This window comes from Mus musculus, chromosome 13 (assembly GCF_000001635.26).
Source record: "Mus musculus strain C57BL/6J chromosome 13, GRCm38.p6 C57BL/6J".
Lineage (NCBI taxonomy): Eukaryota > Metazoa > Chordata > Mammalia > Rodentia > Muridae > Mus > Mus musculus.
In genome coordinates this window covers 13,461,053-13,485,797 of record NC_000079.6, presented here as the reverse complement: position 1 = coordinate 13,485,797, position 24,745 = coordinate 13,461,053, and the positions used below count along the sequence as shown (strand labels likewise).

The 24,745-nt window shown below is 45.2% G+C and overlaps 1 protein-coding gene across 1 annotated transcript in view; it reads right to left on the bottom strand.

Annotated features, from left to right (window-relative positions):
- Nid1 (nidogen 1) overlaps nucleotides 1-24,745 on the bottom strand; it is a 74,674-nt gene that overhangs the window by 26,478 nt on the left and 23,451 nt on the right. Inside the window, exons 2-9 of the mRNA NM_010917.2 lie at nucleotides 21,777-22,076; nucleotides 20,262-20,488; nucleotides 17,191-17,567; nucleotides 12,869-13,018; nucleotides 9,388-9,639; nucleotides 7,460-7,660; nucleotides 3,535-3,780; nucleotides 2,005-2,148 (exon numbers count right to left, since the gene is read on the bottom strand). Coding sequence (NP_035047.2) covers nucleotides 2,005-2,148; nucleotides 3,535-3,780; nucleotides 7,460-7,660; nucleotides 9,388-9,639; nucleotides 12,869-13,018; nucleotides 17,191-17,567; nucleotides 20,262-20,488; nucleotides 21,777-22,076 — 1,897 coding nt within the window. The remainder of the gene's footprint in view (nucleotides 1-2,004; nucleotides 2,149-3,534; nucleotides 3,781-7,459; nucleotides 7,661-9,387; nucleotides 9,640-12,868; nucleotides 13,019-17,190; nucleotides 17,568-20,261; nucleotides 20,489-21,776; nucleotides 22,077-24,745) is intronic.

The following is a 24,745-nucleotide window of genomic DNA, read 5'->3' as shown; positions in this document are numbered from 1 at the left end:
ACTGCTCCCACACAATCAGGTCTGTAAGGATAAGCCAGGCTGGACAACACTGTTTCTCTAGGGACAAGACCCTCCCAGTGTCCCCACTAAGATCTCATGGTCTTTACAGTTTGTAAATTGTTCCTCATGTGTGATTTAAATCCTTTCTGATTTAACTGAGTCCATGACCTTAACCCTTTGTTGATGGACATTGTAGCCTGGTAACTATGGCAACCATCTGTTCATAGTACCCCATAACATCTGTTTGAAAAGGATTTTTCAACATCTGGTCAACATCCTTTCTGAAAAGAGGGGAACCCCTTTTATATAAATAGGAAAATCATGAATTATTTATTTTTATTATTAAAAAAAATTTTTTTTAAACCAGGTATCTTCATGTACCCCAGGCTGCCCTCAAACTCACAATCCTTGGTGCTGGGATCACAGATTTGTCCCACACACTGTTTGGAATTACTTTTTAATTGTTGTTGTTGTCATTGTTGTGTGGTATGTAGTGTGTGCGTGTGCGCGTGCGCGTGCACACAGGCCTCTGCATGCATGTGGAAGTCACAGGACAACTTTAGGGAGTCAGCTGAGACAGGGTCTCTCTGTTGTTTTTGCTGTGCCGTGTACTCTGGCTTAGCTTGCCCTTGAGCTACCCAGTGGTTCTCTCTGCCTCCCATCTTGCTGTAGGAGTGTTGGGAGTACAGGTGTATGCTCCCACATCCAGCTTTGGACATGGGTGCTGGGATGTGAACTTGGGCTATGAGACTCGGACAGCAGCCATCTCACCAGTTCTAGGTTAATCCTTTGATTTTTTTTTCCCCCACAGTGACTAGTCTTGGTACATTTTCTACAAGTTATTTCTTTTATAAATGCCTTACCCTTTGTGGAGATTATTGACATGTGGAATGCTTTCTAGAAACTCAAAAATATTCCCTGAAATATTAGCTGATGCTGCTACTCTGGATTACAATTTGAAGGGTATGTGAGTGACATTGTGATGTGAACCCCAGGCAAATCACTAAGCTCTGAGATCCACCCCAACCCCAAAACAGTCTCTTCCCAATTACATGGGAAGCTCACTGAGAGACAGTTAGCTAAAACCAGCCTCGCTTTGCATGTCACGGGTCATCTATCTCCCCCCACAGACTTGAACCACAGAGGTTCACCCTAGTTCCTCTCTCAGGAATCTCCCTGGGTTAAAACAACACGCAAATCCAGATGCTTAATGTGATTTCCCGTCAAAATCCTCACGTCCAGATGCATTAACACTGAGGCTCATCTGGCAACTCAGAACAGCAGGGAGCCTGACTCAGGACAGCTCCACATTCCACTAGGCTAATATTCTAGGACAATGACTGACCACAGACAAAAGCAAGCACATGCATGGACAAAGCTGGCCCAGGATTTCCAGGGACAGTGGCCGAGTATACAAAGTCACAGGGAGCGGAGAGCATCTGTGTCTCTTAACAGGAGCACTCCCTGGGATGCACCACCGTGTACTGGGCGCTGTGCTCTAATGAACACAGTTGACTGTACAAGATAAGAGGGATCCAAGCAAAGGGTGACTGTCACAACTTCACAACAGTGTGAGTGTGTTGAATAGCACTGAACTGCACATTTAGAAACAGTTGAAAACAGCCAGGCTATGTATACCTCTAATCCCACCACCTGGTAGGCAGAGGCTGGGAGACCTTCAGTTTGAGGCCAACCTGGGATTCTCAAGGAGACCCTATCTTAAAGTAAAAATAAAACCAAACCAGAAACTTTGCTCTATTGCTGAGAAATAGGTTAGGGCTGATGATGAAAGGGACAGAACCCCCTGACATTACCGAGGAGATAGCAAGTGGTTATACATAAAGCATAAACAATTCAGGTATGCCTGTCATGGTATGTTTCCATGTCACACACTCAGCACATTCATTCTTGTTACATACACCCAGCTTTCTGGTTTACAGAACCTGGAGGCTTCCTCCCAGCCTGATATGCCAGCACCTCACACAGCAGACCCCAAAGCAGTACCATAGCAAGTCTGCCCGTCTCCTCGGAAGCCGATGGAGCATTCGCAGGTGAACTGTGTTCCAGGGCCAGGGCGACAGGCAGCATTGCTGTCACACCCATGGGTGCCAATGTAGCATGGATTCTGAAGGGCATCAGGGGAGCCATCTGTGAAGGGAGACACAGTGTTCAAGAACCTTCCAGAAGCCCTGCTGCCACAGGGAGTAAGCCACTACTGTAAAAGAACAGAGTAATGGGGACCAGGGCCCTCTGTGTTGTACTACAATGGGACCACCAAGCTATACCCTTCATATATATATTAGAAGGGAAATGTTCCCCGTAGGCCCATGTATTTGAATAATTGGTCACCAGTTGGTAACGTGGTTTAAGGAGGTTGTGGAGTCTTTGGGAGGTGGCTTGCTGGAGGAAGAAAGTTACCAGTGAAAACCTTGACTTTACATCCTGGCCCAACTTCCAGGTAACCCTTTCTGCTTCATGTTTGTGGCTAAAGACATCCTCTCCGCTTCCTGTTCCAGCTGCTTGCTGCCACCCCTCCCCCACAATTACAGATGGCTTCTCTCTAGAACCCTAAGGTAATATTATCTTTCTCTTTCATAAGTTGATCCTGGTATTTTATCACAGAAACAGAAAAGCAACTAATATGTCTATACACTGTAGAATACTATTTAGCCCATGAAAAGAAATGACAACCTTTGATTCTGACTACATGGAAGAGCCTGAAAATCATCGTGTTGCATGAAAATAAGTCAGACACAGAAAGACGAATGTTGCCGGGTCTTACATGTGGGTGCTAAAAATGTTGATTTGACAGAAGGAGCATGAATAATGGCTACCTGAGGTAGGGAAGGGTGGAGGGGTAGGGAGAAGGCCAAAGGATGGTTAACAGGCCAAGGGTGCTGCTGGATGGCTAGGTCTCATGTTTTGTGGCACGGTGGGGTTACTAAAGATGAAAACAATTAATTACACATCAAAACAGCTAACAGAGAAGATTTTAAATGTTCTCCACACCGAGAAATGACACGTTTCGGGAAGGACATGCCCGTTTCTCTCATGTGATCACTGCTCACTAGACACGCCTGTTGAAATTAGTTAGCTCATATCCCACACTATGAACAATTATCAATGTGGTCCTTTAAAAAAATAATGTTTTTAGTTTTAAATTTTAAATAGAATTTAAAAAAAAAATGTTCACTAGAGCCAGCAGTAGTAGAGCCTTTGGCTGGTTGGCTCTGTGAGGGAACTCATCAGGATAGCATTCTGCTGTGATAGCTCATGAATAAATAGCCCAGACACCCCCATGAATAGGCCTTTGGTTGAATGAACAAAAGCAGGTCTGTTTGCCAAGAGCCACTGATGACCATGCATTTTTTTCTTTCACGGGACGTCTGACCATCCTTTTCTTCTATAGACAGAGAGTAAGAGACTAAAACCCCAAATCCAAGAGGCAGAGATTGACAGGTATGAGTGCAGAGGGCGCAGAGCATGCGCAAACGCACAGCCATGTCCAGCCTGCATGAGCTCCCTCCTCCTTACCCCTCACAGGCCCGATGGAGTTGCTGAGGGCATAGCGCAAGATCCTCTCCTCCTTGTTGTACAGGACAAACACGCTGTCCACAGAGAGCTGCTGGGTGCTGGGCAGGGCTGGCCTGGCGTCATCGTGGGCACACTCCTGGAAGGTGATGGTCTGACGCCACTGGTAAATATGGGTGTGTGAGGGTGCAGCGCCGTCCTGATCAGGCTCCATCACCGTGTACTCCCGGGTGGAGGAGGAAGTGATCACTGAGGTGTGGGAGACAGACAGACAGACAGACAGATGTGAGGAACTTCATCAAAGGCCTTGAGGACATTAGTAGTGAGCGGTTCCTGCCTACAATGAAATCAGATGACAGGCCTGCTGGAGCAACTTAAACAGGACCATTTGTTTGTGCCTGGACTGCTTTCTCCTCTCCTGTAGCAGCATCAGGGATGGCGTTAGTTAGTACTTGCTGATTCCCATCATCTAGAGACAAGTGAGGTCCAACAGAAAGAGCAGCGGCTCAGAAGGAGGCACACTGGCCTCCTTCCTCCCACCACGCACCAGCTGAGCTTGGAACCACCAACCTGGTACTAAGCTGCTTTTGCCTCTGTTTCTCTTGCAGAAGGAACTGTGGTGAGAATCTGATGAGGGCACATTTGTAAATTACATGGAATCTATACAATCAGCGGCATTTGGATTAGCTTCCATAGAATTTCTCACTCAGGAATCAATAAATAGTGGTTGCTCCCAACCACCTTAGATTACATAGCTCTGTGTGATATTAAAAGATACAATATGGAACGTTCTGTAGCAGCCAATATTAGAAATATTATCAAGAGCAAATCTTAGCCAAGGAGAGGGGAGAAAGTTTCTTTGCCCAGAAAAGGACCAGTATTAGCCCAGGCAACAAAGCCCTCCACTCCCCACCCCGCTCTGTTAAGTATAAAGGCCCTTTTTATCTCTGAGTTCTACTGCAGCCTGCTCCATATGAGAGCCATGAAAGACAGAGGATAAATAAAAGGCCAGTGTCCGCTGTCTCCCATCCAGCTCCATGTGCTGACTGCCAGCAGGCCATCTGGCTGGAGGCCGTCTGGGGACCTCAGCGCTGTCTCTCCCTCCTTTCTCAGGCTCCCAGCCCTGAGAAGGGAGTTGCAGAGCCCTGGCCATGGCACCACGTGCCTGGAGGATGCTTTAACAGTGGCTGGCATTATTAAACATCATTCTGTTTGACTCAGCATCTGTTTCTAGGGATTGAGCCTCAGGAAAGGGTCAGAAAGTCAGGCTTGATGATGCAGGCCTGCATCCCAGCTACTTGGGAAGCTGAGGCAGGAGGACTGCAAGTTCAAGGCCTGCTGGAGCTACAAGGATGAGTTCAAGTTCAGTCTAGGCAACTTAGTGACACACGTGTTACGTTCCAAACGCTGACACCATTGCACACACCAGCAAGATGATGCTGAAAGGACCCAGATAGAGCTGTCTCTTGTGAGGCTATGCCGGAGCCTAGCAAACACAGAAGTGGATGCTCACAGTCAGCTATTGGATGGATCACAGGACCCCCAATGGAGGAGCTAGAGAAAGTATCCAAGGAGCTAAAGGGATCTGCAACCCTATAGGTGGAACAACATTATGAACTAACCAGTACCCGGGAGCTCTTGACTCTAGCTGCTTATGTATCAGAAGATGGCCTAGTTGGCCGTCGGTGGAAAGAGAGGCCCATTGGTCGTGCAAACTTTATCTGCCTCAGTACAGGGGAACACCAGGACCAAGTAGTGGAAGTGGGTGGGTAGGGGAGTGGGCGGGGGAGGGTATGGGGGACTTTTGGGATAACACTGGACATGTAAATGAAGAAAATACCTAATTATAAAAAAAAAAAAAAGTTAAAAAAAATTCAATCCGGGGCAAATGGCTCAGGTACCTATTTAGCATATCAAAGCAGACACTAGCCAGGTTCTCCCTACATCCCTTAGTTTCTACAGTCCTGTTACTGGGTCCTCCAAGCTGGCATACCCCCCCCCCCCCTTTTCTGAACTCTTCAGCCCAGGGGCTGGGCTGTCCTTCCCCAGCTGCTCTTCCCTGTATAATCCAACCATTTATGTTACCTCCTCTCTTTGTAGCTGTGGGCCTCCTGGTTGCTGCGCCTGGTTTTCCTCTCCCCCATCTCCCCTCCCCCCTCCCTCTCCTCACGTGGCACTGAATCCACTCTGGATTCTGTCAGACATCTCTGCCTCAGACTGTGCTTTCCCTCTATAAAATAAACTTCTCTTCCACCACACCTAGGGGCAGTCATGTCCCTTCCTATCCTTCTTCTCCTTTTCATCCAATACTAATTAAAAAATAAAAAACTAAAACTTTATTTAAAAAAAAAAAAGAGGGGCTGAGGGTGTAGCTCGGTGGTGGGGCATTTGTCTAGTATGTATGCAAGGCCCAGGGCTCCATCCCCAATACTGCAAGAGACAGAAATTTGACTAAGATCTTGGGATGTAGCTCAGCATTGCAGTGTTTGCCTGGGGAGTCAGTTCAGGCCCTAGCAGCATAAACAAACAAACAAACAAACAACAGATGGAAATGTGGCCAACATTCACCATGCAAAAGGTCATTTCAACTCAGTGGGGATGTGGGTGGGGAACTAGTGTAATTTATACTTCTGAGAATAGGAAGACCACCGAGAGGACAGGGACAGAGTCCTTCAAAGCCACTTAACGTAACCAGTAAACATTCATGATCGGATGTGATAATGAAGTACAATTGACTTAAGCGGAAATGACAGGCCAAAGATTACATACTGAGGTTCCTATGCTAAATACCAGAAGCCAGATGTGCTGGCTCAAACCTAATCCCAGCATGTGGGAGACAGAGGCAGGAGGTTGACTTTCAGTTGGAGACAAGTTTGGGCTACAGAGTTTTAAAGATAATCCTGACTTTCTAAATAATTTTGATGGGACTGTGTAAGAAAATGTTCTTTTTCTTAGGACAGAGGTGCTTGAAGCACTTAAGCAATGACCTATGAGGACAGTTAGGGAGAAGGAAGTGTGTATGTGCATAAGTGTACGTGTGTACGTATGTACATGTGTGTGTGTGTGTGTGTGTGTCTGTGTGTCTGTCTGTGTGTGTGTGTGTGTGTGTGTGTGTGTGTGTGTGTGCGCGCGCGCGCGCGCTATAATTCAGGTAGCGAGTGCTAGGAACTAGCCAAGCTGAGTAAGTAGCAGATAGAAGCTCTTGCACTCTTTTCAGCTCCAAACAGACGCCAGAAGGAAAATAAGTGTAAAGACTACAAATAAATACATTATAATAAAATCTTGAATTATATAATAGTGGCGACATATAATATTAATATAGATGGTAGACTCTAGGGGAAAATTGCAAAAATATATTTAAATCTTTGTATTCAGGCTTATTTTGTGGAGTTCTTTTATGTCATTTTGTTTCCTTTTTTAAGACATGGTCTCATGTAGCCCAGGCTAGCCTTAAACTCACTGTGTACCTGAGGATGATCATGAATTTCTAATCTTCCTGGCTCCCCTTCCCAAGTGCTGGAACTACGGGCATATGACACCCGACCTGCTTATGTAGTGCCAGGGACGGAACTCAGGGCTTCAAACATTCAATGTATGTAAGCAAGCCCTCGCCAACTGAGATAGTTCCTACTCCAGTTTCTGGGTGTTTTGGTTTTTGCTATGTAGCTCAGGCTGGCCTAGGTCAGCTTCCCAAGGGCAGGAATGGCTGATGTGTCCCAATACACCTTGTTTTCTTTTTTTATATTCAATTCTCTTCAAGCGTGTCTTCTGCAGTGCTTAGGGAGAAAGGGATTAAAATAAAGAATAGCCTTCTGTGTTTCCCTTTACAGATCCCAGGAGACTGCCCCAGGAACTCAAGGTCATCACAGTGGGTGGGCACAGGCAGCCTGGCAGCCGCCTGCCCTGGGACTCCAGGTCTGGGACTTACCTGAGCTGGAGTAGTGGTACAGTTCGGTGTAGGGCTCAATGTGCACCGAGGCTCCATAGGGGATCTGCGGCACGCGGCCCTCCAGCTCCGTGCTGATGGTCAGGTGTCCATGTTCATCAATACCGCTGAACTGCTGCTTCAGGACCAGCTTGCCTGGGTGCCCCAGGAAGGTCACCTCAGCTTGCCGGGTAAACTCGCCCCCTGGAAAGTAAAACAGGCCTGTCACCCTCCCATCGGGCAAGTACACCCTCCTGCTGGCCCTAGGTTCTTGAAGGGAGAGGCAAGCGAACAACTCATTGTGACCTGGCTTGTTAACTGAGCTAGACTTAGAGCTACAAATGTTGTGTGGTATCTCTCCATAATCTAGATTTAAATTCACATGTTCATCATTATGTATTTAAATACGTATTTATAGAACACATGGAAGTAGAAAGGAGAGCATGAGGAGGGAAGAAAAGAGCTAAAGGGATGTGGGAAGGGACACGTGGATACTTGTGACATGATGGGAGTGCTTTCGGGAAGGAAGAGCAGAGGGAGAAGGCAAATCTAGTGAGGAGGAGGAGGAGGCAGGGCTAGTGTGCCCAGCCCAGGACAATGGGTGAAGGTCCTGGGAATGCTGATGAGTTTTATCCAGCTTGACAAAAGCTAGTCACTGGAGAGGAAGGAGCCTTAGTTGAGAAAATGCCTCCATAAAATCGGGCTATAGACAAGCCTGTATGGTATTTTCTTAACTAATGATTAATGTGGGAGGAGACAGCCCATTGTGGATGGTGCCACCCCTGGGCAAGTGGTCCTGAGTTCTATAAAAAGGTAGGCTGAGCAACCCACGGAGAGCAAGCCAGTGAGCAGGACCTCTCCAATGGACTCCATATCAGCTTCTGCCTCTGGGTTCCTGCCCTGTTTGAGTTTCAGTCCTGACTTCCATGGTGCTGTGGAAATGTAAGCTAAATTAACCCTTTCCTCCCCCAAGCTGCTTTGGTCACTTAGCTTGCTTTTGGTCATGGTATTTCACCATAGCAATAGAAACCCTAAGGCAAAGACTCCTCCACCCTGGGCTCCACCCAGCATCTACTTGGAGTTGACCTTGGAAGAACAGGAAGAAGACACTGTAACCTCAAGTTGAGATCCCCTCAGTGATCCGCCCACACATTCACAAAAGACTCAGCCTTCCCTTACAGGGCATGGCCTCGGAGAGCCTCCAAAGGTTCCTGGTACTCAAGAGGATGGTGTTGATCAAGTTAGATTTACCAGCTAGAAGTGGCAGGCTCTTTTCCCTGGAGATATGAAGAGGTTAGGCCCCTTTCAGATGGATGAGATGCAGGAGTTGGTAACTCTTGTTCAACCTTGGAGGCCTTTCTATGTTTGTGTGCAGGTCTCTGCAAGTTTGTATGTGTGAGGGTGTATCTGTATGCTCAGGTTTGTGTGCATGACTGCATTTTGGACATAGGGGTGAAGGGACGTGTGCATGGTTGTGGGTGTGGGGCTATACCTATGTGTATGGGTATGTGTGGCAGCCAGAGGTCAGCCTTGGAGATTTTTCCTGTCTCTGCTTTCCTAAGGCTGGTATCATCAGTACATGCCATCATACCTGGCTCTCTCCGTGGCTTCCAGGAAATGGATACAGGTCCTTATGCTTGCAAGACAAGCACTTCAGCAGCTATGTTTCCTCCTCAGCACCAAACATGGGGGCTTCTAAATCCCCATCAAGAAACCATTCCTCCACCAAAATATAATTCTATATGGTCTCCTTTAATGAATATGCTATACATGAATTTCTCCTGGTCCTTATTTCTGAGGAAGAACTAGAGGGCCCCTGTCCACAAATGAAATGCTTCCAGGTGTCTGCAGACAGAGCTCCAAACCCATTCATTCTCAGATCTCTCCCATGACTATGTAGCCCATTTATTCTAATTGGGAATGTCAATTACCAGTGATGCTAAACCCATTCTTGAACCCATCCTGCTCCACTGCAAACATCCATCCGATGATGCCTCCAATGGGTGCCAGGGGGAGCAGAGAGTAGCCGACGGTTTCAGGGATGGTGCTGATGGCTGTGTAAGAGCGCCCGTGGTTCATCACCACATAGGAGTGCAGGTCAGTGTTCTCAAACACCACGGGGACCTGGCTGCTCCCCACGAAGATCCTTCCCTTCACCTTGCCATTGACCCGTTGTGGAGAGCCTGGGCCAGAAACAAAGGAACAAGGTGAAGATAGCTTTCCCCTACCTTCCAAAGAGGGGAATGTGTCTGTTCATTAGGAAAGCAAAGAGGTGGCATTGCTGTGGGAAATACTTGTGATTGTGTGCCATAAGCCTGGATATCCCAATGCCCCTGCCTCTGTTGCATGTGGCTACTAATGGGCAGAATGCTAGGTACCCACCACTGTGCACCAGGGGCCTCGGGATCCTAACACCTCTCGTCTCTCCCACATGACTGATAACAGACAGAATAAAAACCACACCCACAAATGTGCATCACAGACATTAAGAGTCCCAGCACTACATAAGCATAAGGACCCCAGCATATAAAGAGCCTGGTGTGGCAATGTACCCTTGTAAGTTCAGCACTAGGATGGAGAGGAAAGACGAGAGGACCCTTGGGGCTGGCTGATCAGCTTCACCAGCTGGTAAGCTTGAGGTTCAGTGAGAGACCCATCTCAAAAGAGTAAGTGGAGAGCAAGAGAGGAAAACACCTAATGTGGACCACTGGCATCCACATGTGTGCACATACAAACACTACACACACACAGAGGCATACACACAGCCATGCACACACAGCCACACACACACAGGCACACACACAGAGGCATACACACACAGGCACACATACACATGCACACACAGACACACACAAGCACACACACAGGCATGAGAATTATACTACAAAATAAGAAAAAAAAACTGAAGGAAGAAGTAAGTAAAAGGTCAAATTAAGGTCACCTTGCCTTGCTGAAGTCTGACACAGAATTACATTCTTTGCAGGTTTTTCCTTTCTCTTCTGGCACAGGAGATTGAGTTTGCCACCAAACTCCACCCCATTAGCCTCACATGATATATCATATTTATTTTTCTAGGTTGTGACTGATCAGAAGTATGGCCTCCATCCCCTCCTCCCAGACACATGTTCATATTCCTGGACGTTATCTATTCTCTGAGGAAAGCTGCTAAATGAGATCACTGACCAATCAGGACATATCTGACATGAAGTAACTCTGCACTTCCACTGTGTCATTACACTGGGGATCCTATGACCCCTTGCAGGTTAATGGGGGCGGGGGGGGGGGGGGAAATGCATTCCAAGAACATTACAGAAACAACAAAGGAAGCCAAGTTAAGAAAGGCAAATAAAGCGCTTCTGCCAGACTCTACGCTGGCCTTTCTCCCCCCTGGTTATTGGAGTCAGGGTCTCTCTCATTCAGTAGCCCTAGCTGGCCTGGAATTCAAACGTACAGCCATCCCCTGCCCCAGTCTCCCCAGTGTTAGGATTATAGGCATGAGGTACCTGTATAAAAATGCATGCCTACATTAAAAAAAAAAATTAAGTAGCAAAATCCAACAAATATTTCAACCCCAAAGCAATTACAGGGTGTGTACAAAATGTCAAGATGTGTAGCTGAGCAGTTTGTCACACCTGAGCTCAATGCCAGTTTGCTTAGCATTTTTAGCTCTGATATGGGAGAGAGGAGAGCTAAGTGGCCCGAGCACAGCGCCCCCAATGGAGGAGCTAGAGAAAGTATCCAAGGAGCTAAAGAGATCTGCAACCCTGTAGGTACAACATTATGAACTAACCAGTACCCCGGAGCTCTTGACTCTAGCTGCATATGTATCAAAAGATGGCCTAGTTGGCCATCACTGGAAAGAGAGGCCCATTGGACTTGCAAACCTTATACGCCCCAGTACAGGGGAATGCCAGGGCCAAAAATGGGAATGGGTGGGTAGGGAGGGTATGGGGGACTTTTGGGATAGAATTCTAAATGTAATTGAGGAAAATACGTAATAATAAAAAATATTAAAAAAAAAAAAAGAATATGCTTTGAGGTCGAGGAAATGGCCCCGGTGGTAGAGTGCTTGCCTGGGAAGCACAGGGTGCTAGACTCAATACCCAGTACCCAGGGATGAACGGAGGAGGGAGGGGAGGAGGAAGGGGGGGAGGGAGGGAGGGAGGGAGGGAGGGAGGGAGGGAGGGAGGGAGGGAGGGAATACACTTCCATGTGGAATTTGGAAGCTTTTCCTAGGGCAAAGGGTATAAAGGCCAAGCCTAGCACAAATACTTAAAAGCACCCCACCCCTGGGGTGACAAAATTTGGAAGGAAATAAAAACCAGTTTAATGTTAAAAACATGCTCCTAAATTAATATGACATCTAAACTGCCTGTTGGTTCATTGCTGAGGAGGGATGAAAATAAAACAAATCTTACTCTCCTTAATTATGACCCAGAAGGAAACAATTTTGTGTGTGTGTGTGGCAAATTAAAATAACTGATTTCAGGATAGCAAGGGTAAGGAGTCTGGAAACGGAACCTACTTCTCCAACTAGGTTTTAGTTAGTCAGATTTTACAAAGCAACTGAAGCCCCCACGTGAAGGTAGCTTGTGTCAAATGATGCAACTTGGTGGCATCTGAAGAGACAATGGCCAAATACAAGGTTCTGTCACTTTAATTCATTCTAATTTATAGCCCCAAAGGTCTCCAATGTCTGTGACAAAGACCCTTAGACTTACACAAAAGAGTCCTCTGACTGTGTGGGCATAGTGACTAGCCAGGCCTTTGGGGACAGAGGTCAAAGCTAACCTCAGCTATCACAGAACCCGCTTTGGGGCTGGATGCACGCTGAGTCCGACAAGCTAGCACTGAGGGCAACACCCTGTCATCTTCACCTCAAGCATGATGTAGTTTCGGGGACATGAGGAGAAGGTAGAGGCAATGGAAAACCTGAGCCTACTACAGACCCTGGTCTAAGCCAGATAGAGAGGGACAGAGCTGGGGGGAGGGGGAAGAAGGAAAAGGGAAGGAAGGAGAGAAAGGAGAGAGAGAGATCTACAAGCAATGCACTCAGAGCTAGAGACTCAAGCCAAGTGTGGGGTGCATAAGTGCAGCCCCTCATTCACTCTTCAGATGGAGAATCTCAAGTCTGAGGTCAGCACAGGCTACATAGCAAGATGGTGTCTCAAAAGCAAACAACGAACAGAGTGGACTCCAGAGACAAAGCTATGAGTGAAGGAAAATGGGGGAGGAAAAAAAAGAGTATATCCTGGGAGGAATGTCCACAGGGAATGTAACAGAGATGACATCATTAAAAACTGCACATTCCAGAGACCAGGGCAAAGGACACATCTATAAACAAGCTCCAAGACCCAAAGCCACTCTTGTCCTTCTCTGTGAAGCTGAAAACGTGCAGGAACAGTACCTTACCTTCTGCCACGCACTGTCTGCCATTGCCTGTGTAGTTGGCCACACACCTGCAGCAGAAGCCAGTAGCATAGTCTCTGCACTCTGCATGCACGGAGCACTGGTGTCTATTGTTGGCACAAGTCTGCTGGGAACCTGTGTTGTAGCTGAATACTGTTTGGAAAAAACAAAAGCAAACCTGTCAAAGCTTTGCAGGTTCTCAACTGAGAGGCATTTCCACACAGGTGTCCTTGAGCCAAATGGACTCGCATCTACCTAAGACCTTCAAGGGGCCAAGCCAACCACAGCAAACTAAAGCCCATGGCATGAGTGTGGCCATTTGGATTAAGATAAGGCTCTATAACTCAGATCACCGATGTAAACAAGTCTAAAAGAAGCTGAGAAATCATGCTTAAAAATTGCCACAGATATATGTGAGTATGTGTGTGCATGTATTTCATATATATACTCAAAAGTTGATCATTATAAAAATACACACACACACACACACACACACACCACCACCACCACCACCACCACCACCAACAACAACAACAACAACAACAACAATTTAAGAAAAAGAGGCCATAAATTTGAAAGAGAGTAAGGGGGGAGTATAAACATGGAGGCTTTGGAGGGAGAAAAGAAAGGGGGAAATGATGTAATTATTTTATAATCTCCAAAATAAAAATAAAATTTAGGGGGCTGGTGAGATGGCTCAGCGGTTAAGAGCACTGACTGCTCTTCCAAAGGTCCTGAGTTCAAATCCCAGCAACCACATGGTGGCTCACAACCATCCGTAATGAGATTTGACGCCCTCTTCTGGTGTGTCTGAAGACAACTACAATGTACTTACAAATAATAGATAAATAAATCTTTAAAAAATAAAAATAAATAAATAAATAAAATTTTAAAAACAGCCAATCAGAAACAATCCTTCGATTACATCTCTTCTAGGATCATTTGACCAAAGACTCAAAAAAATCCCTCTCTGGTTTAGATTTCCACCACCCAAGTTTGTTTTATTAGACTTGCAAACCTGCCCATTAAACTTAATGATCTAGCTAGAGCAAATTCGTTTGGAATGAAGTTCAAAATCTCAAGAGGAGTGACCTTCTAGAAACAACAATAATCCTGTTTATAATTGACTTCATGAGTGAAGGTCAAGATGAAATGCATCCTCAGGTAGATTCTATTGGCTGCAAGTACTTGGAACTTCCAGTGTGTACAAAGATGAGTCATGACTGAACCAAAAGGCACCTGAGTAAACCCGAGGTTTTGTGATTGCATAAGATCCAGCCAGCAATCCCCCATTGATGGGTCTGCTGTGTTCCGTGTATCTGAGGGCAACCATTTAAACAACACCAGAATGTTACTGTAGGCCTCAGACAGCTGATGTTTCTAATAAACACAGTGAAATAACTTGGGAAAGGGACCAAAAAAAAAAAAAAAAAAGCCATCTGTCACAGATACACTTTGAGTTGAAGTCTGGGCTTCTGTGACTGTCACCACCATTTGTTGTTGGGAGTAAACAAATGTGACAGTTCCATAAATGATCGCTTCAGATATTTAGGAAGGGTAGAGGGAAAAAGATAAGGCTCAAAACTTAACATCTGTAAGCAAACATAGACAATAACAGAACCAGAGGCTGGATGCTGCTGGTGGGGAAGTCAGGGGAAGTCCCTCCTCTTCTCTAATTCCAGAGAGCAGCGTTTGTGAGGTATAAGGCTGGAGCCCACGAAACCATCATTCCATGGAATAGCATCGTGGTCACTCCTGTGGCTCAGTGGTGATCATAAATCCCCATGTTGCCCATTCTGGGTTCTCAGTATGGACAGACAGACAGTAATGACTATGGCCATGAGGTCCATCAGAACAAGAAAGGAGAAATCAGCATGAGTTAGCATGACTTAGTAGGAAGAATGGACTAAACGTTTCTAAGAAGTTTTACAGTAACCTCTTAGTAGAAAGAGAAAAGGGTCCTATGAGATACATTTAAAGGCTTAAAGGCTCCGCGGATCTCATTTAGAGTCCTGATGGGAGCTGGAGAGATGGCTCAGTGGTTAAGAGCCCTTGCTGCTCTTTGAGGATCCAGGTTCAAGTCCTAACACCTGCATGGCAACACACAACCATCTGTAATTCCAGGTCCAGGGAATCTGATGACTTTTTCTGGACTCGCTGGGCACCAGGAATGCACATACATACATGCAGGTAAAACACACATACACAGAAAATAAAAATAAGTAAATCTTTTTAAAATAGTCTCAATTGGTGTCCTATTTTTCTTCCTCTTTCTATGATTTAAAAATTTCTGACAAACGCTGGGCAGTATTGGCACACACTTTAATCTCAGCACTGGAGAGGCAGAGGCAGCAGATCTCTGTGAGTTCAAGGCCAGCCTGGACTACAGAGGGAGATCCAAGACAATCACGGCTATACAGAGAAACCACGTCTACAAAAACAAAACAAAATAAAAAACTGGCAAAAAGCAACTTAGTGGGGAAGAGGGTTTATCTGTCTTATAACTCCATTATACAAGTCAGAAACTTAAAGAAGTCAGTCAGGTCATAGCTGACAGGTTACATTTTAAGAAAGGAATTAATGCATGCATGCCTACTGCTCAGCCAGCTTTCTGTACTCTTATTCAAGTCAACACCCCAAACCGTAGAAGGATGCAGCTCATTAGAAGTCTGGGTCTTCCTACATCCATCAAGGCAATTAGGCAACCACAGACATGCCCACAGGTCAACCTGATGTAGACAGCTTTCTCTGACAATCTTTCCAGGTGATTCTATATTGTATCAAGTTGACAATTGAAACTAACCATTGTGCCCCTCTCTCTGTCTCTCTCTCTCTCTCTCTCTCTCTCTCTCTCTCTGTCTCTCTCTCTCTCTCTCTCTCTCTCTCTCTCTCTCTCTCTCTCTCTCTCTCTCTCTCTGTGTATGTATCTCATGAAAAATAAAGGCACATTTTGAGAACTTCTTATAATACTTAAAGAATGCTCAAGTAATTTTCCTCAAAATGTAGGAAATATGGTTAGAATATATCACACTGTGCAGTGCATGCGTAGTGGTTCACACCTCTAATCCCAGCATTCAGAAGACAGAGGCAGGCAGATCTGAGTTCAAGGCTAGGGCTACCCTGGAAAAACCATAACTCAGAAGGAGAAGGAGATACCACATTGTATAAAACTACATTTTAAGAGAGATTTGATGTGTGTGTGTGTGTGTGTGTGTGTGTGTGTGTGTGTGTGTGTGTATGAGAGAGAGAGAGAGAGTATTCTTTAGAAAGCAACTGCAACTGACAGGAGGAAAAATAATCAGCTGCTTGAATTCCAAAACCAAAAAGAAAAAAATGTGAAAGAAAAGCAGCATAAAGAGCCAACGGAGTTTCTAGAATGTTTTTTCAGGTGGGTGAACACATCTCAGAAGTCACAAAGAAGACACTTGAGTTCCAAAATATTCAAGGTCTTTTAGTTTTTGAGACAGGATCTTACTGTATCCCAGGCTAGAAACTGATTCTCCTGCTTCTGCCTCTTCAGTGTTGGGCTAACAGCACTCAACAGTGATCTTTTCGGTTTGGGGTTTGGGTTTGGAGACAGGGTTTCTCTGCGTATCCCTGGCTGTCCTGGAACTCACTCTATAGACCAGGCTGTCCTCAAGTCACAGAGATCAACCTGCCTCTGCCTCCCAAGTGCTGGGATTAAAGGTGTGTGCTGCCACAGCCCAGCCAACAATGACATTTTAAAAGAACAAACTGTATTAAGCAGATTATGGTAGTGCCTGGGAAGCAAAAGCATCCGGATCTCCATGAGTTCAAAGCCAGCCAAGTCTATGTTAAATCCCAGGCCATCCAAACCACATAAATGAGACCCTGTCTTATAAAAAGAAATAAATCTCTCTGTCTGTCCATCTATCCATCTGTCTGTCTGTCTGTCTGTCTGTGTTAGAGGACAGTTTGAGGGAGTCATACCTCTCCTTCTACTATGTGGGCTTCAGAAGGTCAAACTTAAGTCATGAGTACCTTTACCTGTTAAGCCATCTCTCCCTGGCCCTGACTCTCTTTAAAATAGAATACATTATGAGAAATCATGAAATGAGGCATACTCCCACCGTGTCCAAAACCAAATCTCTAATCCTAAAAGATCACTGGGTCACTGAGAAGTCATGGGGCCTAAGCACCCATTGCTCTCCTGTGAAAGCATTCAGTCTCTGCTCCCTCAGGCTATATGCCCCGCCCCCATAAAGTCACCTCATGGGGCACATGACCCACCCTACACTAGCCAACTCCTGTCTAGAAACCAAGCAGGCAAATACATGTTCCAACTCGTAAAATGGATGTCTTACCAACTCCTGTTTCCTCTACTTCATCCACATCAATGACCTGGGGGTGATGCTGAGGGAACCTCTCCGCTGGCAGCTGGAAAGATCTGGTCCTCTCAGTGGGGACTCCACGGGGTCTCTCTGTAGCCTCATAGCCAGGAGAGAGGATCCTAGGTACATTGTGTGGGTCAGGGTATCCCCTTCTTGGACTGTGGGAGGGGGAGGGAGTGGCTACATCCTCCAGGCCAAGGTGAGAGGTTACTAGGTCATAATCTTCATCTTCATAGTCTGCTCCATCGTCGTCCAGGTCCAGGTTCACATCTGCAGACACCACGCCCTTGGCGGTAGCAGGACTTCCAATCTCAAACACCCACACACCCTGGTGCCCAGCGTTGCTGCTCCTAGAGGCAAGGAAGGCATCTTGAGAATAGGCCACAGCCCACAAGCAGCCCCCACTTACCAAGCAGGCAGGAGGAGATCAGTAACCTATGTCCATCTGAAAGGTGTGGCATGTGTCTACCCTTGGCAAGGGCTGCTGTCCAGGAGGGCAGCAATGCCATGGGTGGTTATCCAAGAACTCATACAGGCAGGGACTATTTAGTGAGACTGAATCTAAATAGACACAACACCATGAAGAGCTTACCCTCTAGGGTGGGTCCCAGGACACCAAACACTCTCAATGCCTCCAGCTTGTACTATTCACAGTTTATATGCCCTGTCTCATGAGGGACCAGAGAGTCATTTCACCACTATGTTCTTTTTATTGCATGAAGTAAAACCTACTTAATTTTTTTGGTTTGGGGTTTTTGGTTGGTTGGTTGGTTTGATTTTTGTTTTTTGAGACAGAATTTCTCTGTGTACCAGTCCTAACTGTCCTAAAACTAAATTTGTAGTCCAGGCTGGTCTCAAACTCACAGAGATCTGCCTGCTTCTGCCTCCCTAGTGCTGGGACTAAAGAGATGCACCACCTTGCCTGGCTACCTTGGTTTTTGTTTATTTGTTTTGTTTTGTTGATTTTGTTTTGTTTTGTTTTGTTTTTTTACACAAACACATAAAACATTTTATTAAATCAATAATTTATAAATTGTGAACAAGAAATAGCTAAAGCAACTAGAATTAGAATTGATATTAGATTACAAGATCAAAAGAGCTGTTTTCACATCTACATTCTAGAGATGGCTAACACAGACAAGCAACTAAAACAAGAAGCCCAATATGACTCATTTTCTCAGCAAGACTACTGCTATCTGGCCAGCAGGTTATCTCTCTTATCTCACTTCCTTAAATATTGTTTTTTGTTACATGTTGTTTGAATTTCTTTTCTTTTATTACATATTTTCCTCAATTACATTTCCAATGCTATCCCAAAAGTCACCCATACCCTCCCCCCCACTCCCCTACCCATCCATTCCCACTTTTGGGCACTGGTGTTCCCCTGTACTGGGGCATATAAAGTTTGCTTGTCCAATGGGCCTCTCTTTCCAGTGATGGCCTACTAGGCCATCTTTTGATACATATGCAGCTAGAGTCAAGAGCTCCGGGGTACTGGTTAGTTTATTATGTTGTTGTACCTACAGGGTTGCAGATCTCTTTAGCTCCTTGGATACTTTCTCTAGCTCCTCCATTGGGGGCCCTGTGATCCATCCAATAGCTGACTGTGAGCATCCACTTATGTGTTTGCTAGGCCCTGGCCTATTGTTTTGTTTTTAAGACAGGGTACCTCACTGCCCTGGGGTTCACAAAGTAGACAAGAATGGCTGGCAAAATGCCAGGGGCCCATCCATCTCAACTTCCCAAGGTTGGATTTATAAGCAGACACCACCGTGTCTGGCTTTTTATGGGGGTATGGAAATAGTAGTCAGGTCTTGTGCCAACTGAACCGTTTCTCTAGTCCTGTTGTGTTTGGGGGATTTTCTTTTGTTTTACTTTGCTTCGCTTTAGGATGAATTTTATTATTTATTTATGTATATATATGTGTGTGTGTGTATGTGTGCATGTGTATATATATATATATATATATACATATATATATGTGTGTGTGTGTGCATGTATATATATATATGTGTGTGTGTGTGTGTGTGTGTATGTATGCATATATAGATGTATGTGTATGTCTATATTTGTATGTACATGTACATGCAAGTTCCCAGAGTGGCCAAAGAGGGAGATCAGATCCCTTGGAGCTGAGCTGGAGTTACAGAAGACAAAATGGGGAAAGGGGATTAGGCTAAAGAATATTGGGAGTTGTAAGATTTTTAACTCTTAAAAACCAGTCTGGGACCAGGCATGATGTCTTACACCTGTAACCCCAGCACCTTGGAGGTGGGGGCTGAAGAATCTCTGGTTCAAGGTCATCCATCCTTCTCTATGTAGAAAGTTTGGGGACAGCCTGGGCTATATGAGATCCTGTCTCAAAATACCTAAACAAAACAAAAAGCCAATAATCTTGGCTATCCCTCTCTTTTGTATAATATCCTGTTATCTCTTGCTTCTCTACACTAACATTACAACGAGGCTTCACTGCGTGCAGTAAAGAACTGTTCTGCATCAGTGTGGAGGAAAACCACACTTAGTTTAGGTTCCTGGCAGGAGACAGGTTTAAATTTCCATTATTTCTGACTTCAAACTCAGAGGACACAGTAGAGACAGTTTTGCATGAAGGTGCACTCTAAATAACACACTACTGGGGCTAGAGAGACAGCTCAGAAATTAAGAGCATTGGTAAGTCCTCCAGAGAGACCCTCTGGGTTCAATTCCCAGCTTCCATGTGGTGGCTCAGAACCATCTGTAATTTCAGTCCCAGGGGATCCAATGTGTTTCTAGTCTCCACAGGCACTGCATGCATATGATGCAAAATGCTAATACATACAAATAAAGATGAAAATAAACAAAAGACCTCTTCATGCTAAATAAATTCCCTAAGATTCATCAGGAAAAAAATACAGTTTCACCATTTAAATATCTCTCTATAAAATTTAAATCTATAAGAACATTTTTAGGTAATTTAATACTTACTACATTTTGTTTGGTAAAACAATATAATAATATAATTAAGGGGAATCTAATGAAGAAAAACAAATAAAGAATATGCATACTTAGCCAAATTTTCAATTGATTCTCTGTCATTGGCAAATATGTTATAGGCTCCGTTGCTCTTCCATAGAAATCCTACTAGACCTTTGCTGAAACCAACCACAGCAGGTACTTGGCTTTCATCCTTCTTCGAGAATGTTGTAAAGAACTGTAGACCATCTTCAGGATAAAGGAAAATGGCATAGGAGCTGGAATTTGAGGAGGCCAGAACAGCCTGGAACGTGTTTCTCTGTGAAGATGAGTTAAAAGTCAGTTTCTAGCAATACAACCATACTCTCAAAGCATGCTGTTCACTGGGTTCCTTGTAGAAAGGACAGGGGAGAGCCAGCAGCACTCCACCTCACTTTCCTACAATTGAGACTGTGCCGTCTACACAGAGAGGTGGATCTATAGACAAATATAGCCTAAATCTGAGGACAGATGTTGTAACAGAGATGCGTGCAGCGTGCTACATGTAGGTCAAATGAGGAAGAATCCTGTGTTGGGTAGGGTAGGGGTAGTTCTTGGGAAGCCCGTGATGGTCAAGGCTTCACAGGAGGGCCTGGGTTTACAATCAGGAGGAGGTCATGTCAAAGACAAACGACAGTGAGGCAAAACATACCAGAACAAAGGAAAAGGTATGCTTCAGGCAAATATAAGAGCTTGATATAGGACTGGAGAGATGGCTAAGTAGTTAAGAGCACTGACTGCTCTTCTGAAGGTCCTGAGTTCAAATCCCAGCAACCACATGGTGGCTCACAACCACCCATAATGAGATCTGACCCCCCTCTTCTGGTGCTGTCTGAAGACAGCTACAGTGTACTTATTTTTAATAAGAAATAAATCTTTTTTTAAAAATGAAATATATCTTAAAAAAAAAACAGTTTGATACAACTGCTGAAGAGGGTATATGGAGTCTTATTAGGTTAGTCCCAAGAGGCAGGCAAGAGCTGAGTATCCTTGGGTCAGGCAATCTTCCAATTTTGCAAAGCATATGAGATATGCAGACCCACCACAGGCCTCTCCAAAATGTGTTCTGTGGAATGCTATGTGTCCCATGGAGGTCAGTGATAAGAGGAGATAAGGCTAAGAGTTTGGGGATCGTTCCATTAAGTGTCAGTAAGGCAGCTTCTTTACGAAAGGACTTTTCTCCACTCAGGAGGGGCACGTTGATCAGAACCTTGATATCTAGCATTTCCTATTAATAACTTCTCTATAATTAGAAGCTATCGTCCCACTCTTTCTCAATTAAAGAAGGAACACAGGTACTATTTCCCAGGCATATGTTTGCCATGGAGCAATCTCCTCAAATACCTGGCTTTCTCAACATCAGACAGTCACAGAAGTGATTCAGACAGCCCTACAGATAAGCATCTGGAGTTTGCTGACCTGCATGCAACAGGCAAATTTCACTGGACTTTGCTCTAGACTTCCTGTCTTGAGCAACAGGATAGGCATGTTGTCCATTGGAACAAGCGCAAAGACTACAGTCAACATACCAGACCAGATACCTGCATCTCCATGTGGGGTGCACTCACCTTGCCTTCCTCGGCAGGGCTGCTGCTGGGCCCTCCATAAGGGGCCACAGATTCCCAAGTGACAACCACCACACTAGTGGGCTGGAAAGAGACCTCCGGGAAGCCTCTCTGGACATACTCTGCTGCCATCTGAATAATGAACGGGGATAAGTCTTCTCGATAATACACATTCCCCAGGCCATCGGTTGTGTCCAAGTCAGCCAGGAAAGGCGCTACTGAGCCGAAGCTGGGTGGGAAGGTTCCGGGATGGTATTCTGTGGCTGGGGGTTCGCTCATGGCGATGATACCATTTGTGGTGACCTGTAAGGAACCGAGTGTGGTTAGAGAGAATGCAAAGATGAACTCCTTAAGGGAATGTTAGGGTTCGATTTTAAAACAATCTCTACAAATTTTCCAGCTGGTGGTACTATTTTGAGAGGCTGTGGGATCATGAGCCACCACTGGAGCCTGTCTGACTGAAGGAGACCACCAAGAACAGGCCTTTGCTCCTAGCTCCCGCCTTGCTCTCTGTGCTCTAATCAGCTATCATGTGAACAGCCTCTGCCACAGGGTCTCATCACACAGACTGTGCAGCTTCACGATGCTCCACGATACCTTCCCCACTATGATGGGATAAAAGCTCACCAGAACCATGAGCCAAAATAAACCAGCCTTTCCTCCATTCAGTTGTTGCTATCAAGTGGTTAGAACAGATACAAAGACACAGATGTAACTAACACAGCAAGTGATCTCTCCCTCACCGGATACTGTTGCAGTTGCCCGTGGAACACAAAATAAACAGAATGGGAGAAAGTGATAAGTCTGACTGGCAAAACCACCAACATGATACGCAGGTGGGGTGGGGGTATGAAGGATATGGTAGACAAGAATCTTAGAACATGATGCAGGGTGCTTCATGTCAAGTGTGTCAAATACGGGCAGTCTCTCAAATATCTCCTTTCCCTTCTGTGTCCTCCTGACCAAAATAGTGAGAGCAACAGAGATTTGTTGACTGCCAACATTATCCAAATGACTAATTAACTCTGCAAGGGCTTCCACACTGGGTCAGTGTTATACCACTCTTGGTACCAGAGAGAGCTGGATACAGCCCCACTTTAAAGGAACCCAAAGTCCAAAGGAAGGGAAGGCTAACACAGATGATTAAATGAATGTGTTAAGAGGTAAACCTGCATACTGTTGATAACTACTGTGACTAGCTTAGTGCATAAAATACCACCTAACAGCATTAACAGTTCACCACTTTGTAGGTAGCATCTAATCTTTGGGAAAACACCAGAAGGCTAGGTGTCACCGGTACCCATATTTCTCTAGTAGGAAAATTAAGTAAAGCAATTAACTTGTCCAAAGTCACCATATATAAATAACATCACTGGAATTCTGACCCAAAGATCTTGACTTCAAGGTCAGCTATCTCAGGACTGCAGCTCTCAGTAGAATTCCTGCCTGGCTACACGCGGCCTTGGGCTCAATTGCCAGCAGTGTATAAACTGAGCATGGTAGTATATGCTGGCACTGGGAAGGTGGGGACAGGAGGAACTCAAGGTCAGCCTTTGCTACATCATGAGTTCAAGGCCAGCTTAATCATGGCATGTATAGAGTTCTCAGAATCTCTTCTAGTTTTTAAAAAGTATTGTCACTGTCGTGTGTCTGAGAGGGTATATGGAAGCCAGAGGTCGGGTTGCTTTCCACTTTATATATTTATTTGGAGACATAGCTTTCATTCCCCAGAACATGATAATAAGGTTAGAGATGGTGGAGCTGATTCCAACCTAGGCTGGTAAAAAACAAACAAACAAAACAAAACAAAACAAAACAAACAAAAAACCTAGAGCTTTGGAACTTAACAAAAGCATCATTTATTTTTAATTAATCAATAAATTTAATTAATTAATTAATTAATTAATTAATTAATTAAAGGAGTCCTGAGAATTGACTTTAGGGCTTCACACTCAGGGGCTAAGCCACTTCCAGCCTTCTGACCTTGAACTTCTGACCTTCCTGCCTTTACCCCACAAGGGCTATGATTACAGGCATACACTATCACTTTCAATTTATACCATGTGAGGGAATGGCACCCAGGACTTTGTGTATGTCAGGCAAGCCCTCTACCTACTGTGCTACATTCCCCTGTCCTAAAACCATCTCTTTTTATAAATGTCACAGGCTATTAGTTTTACCTCAAGTAACATATTTTCCATCACTTGGCAACAGTAAGATTCTTCCAGAATAAATTGACAGTCTGCAGGGATGGGAGTCAGGCAAGATGCCTCCTGCAGCCCAGTTCACAGCATCTAACCTCCTCCAGCACAAACATCCCAACTGCTGTGATGGGGGAGCGTGGGAAACCGCTCACTTTCTCAAGCACACACCAGACATTGGCAGTGACTGGCTGCTGGTAGGAAGCGATCCTGCGGAGACCACATATAGACAGCTCCTTTCCACAAGGCTATTTTCCAAAGACATTCAAATCATCCAACATCCATCTATTCTTTGGAATCTGGGCACTGGACTGACTCTATTTTCACAAGGAATGCTTGCCTTAGAAATCAATTTTCATGCAAGGACCTTGGGTGCCTATTTGACGCCAGATCACATAACTCTCCTTGGTATTATTACTGGGAAAGCTGTTCCTTCAGCCCGTTTGACCTTCAACTCAGACATCTGTGAGAACGAAGAAAGCCAAACTCCGAGAGAGGTGCTATAAGGGGGCTAAATCACTCGGTTTCTGATGATTCCTAACTTCAGGCTTCTCCCTTTAAGCTTTTTATTTTTGGAAATGTGTCAAAGAATAGCCAGCTTGGTGGAACAATGTCTCCCCCTGTCAGGCATGAAGCTCCCCACCCAGTCGGAAGGAACCATGCAGCTGGCCATGGCTGCATTCTCCCACCTGTAGCAACTGGGACACTTGGAAAGTATCTTGGCTTTGGCTTGTTGTTTTGTTGTTTTTGTTTTGGAGAGGGCTAGCCTGA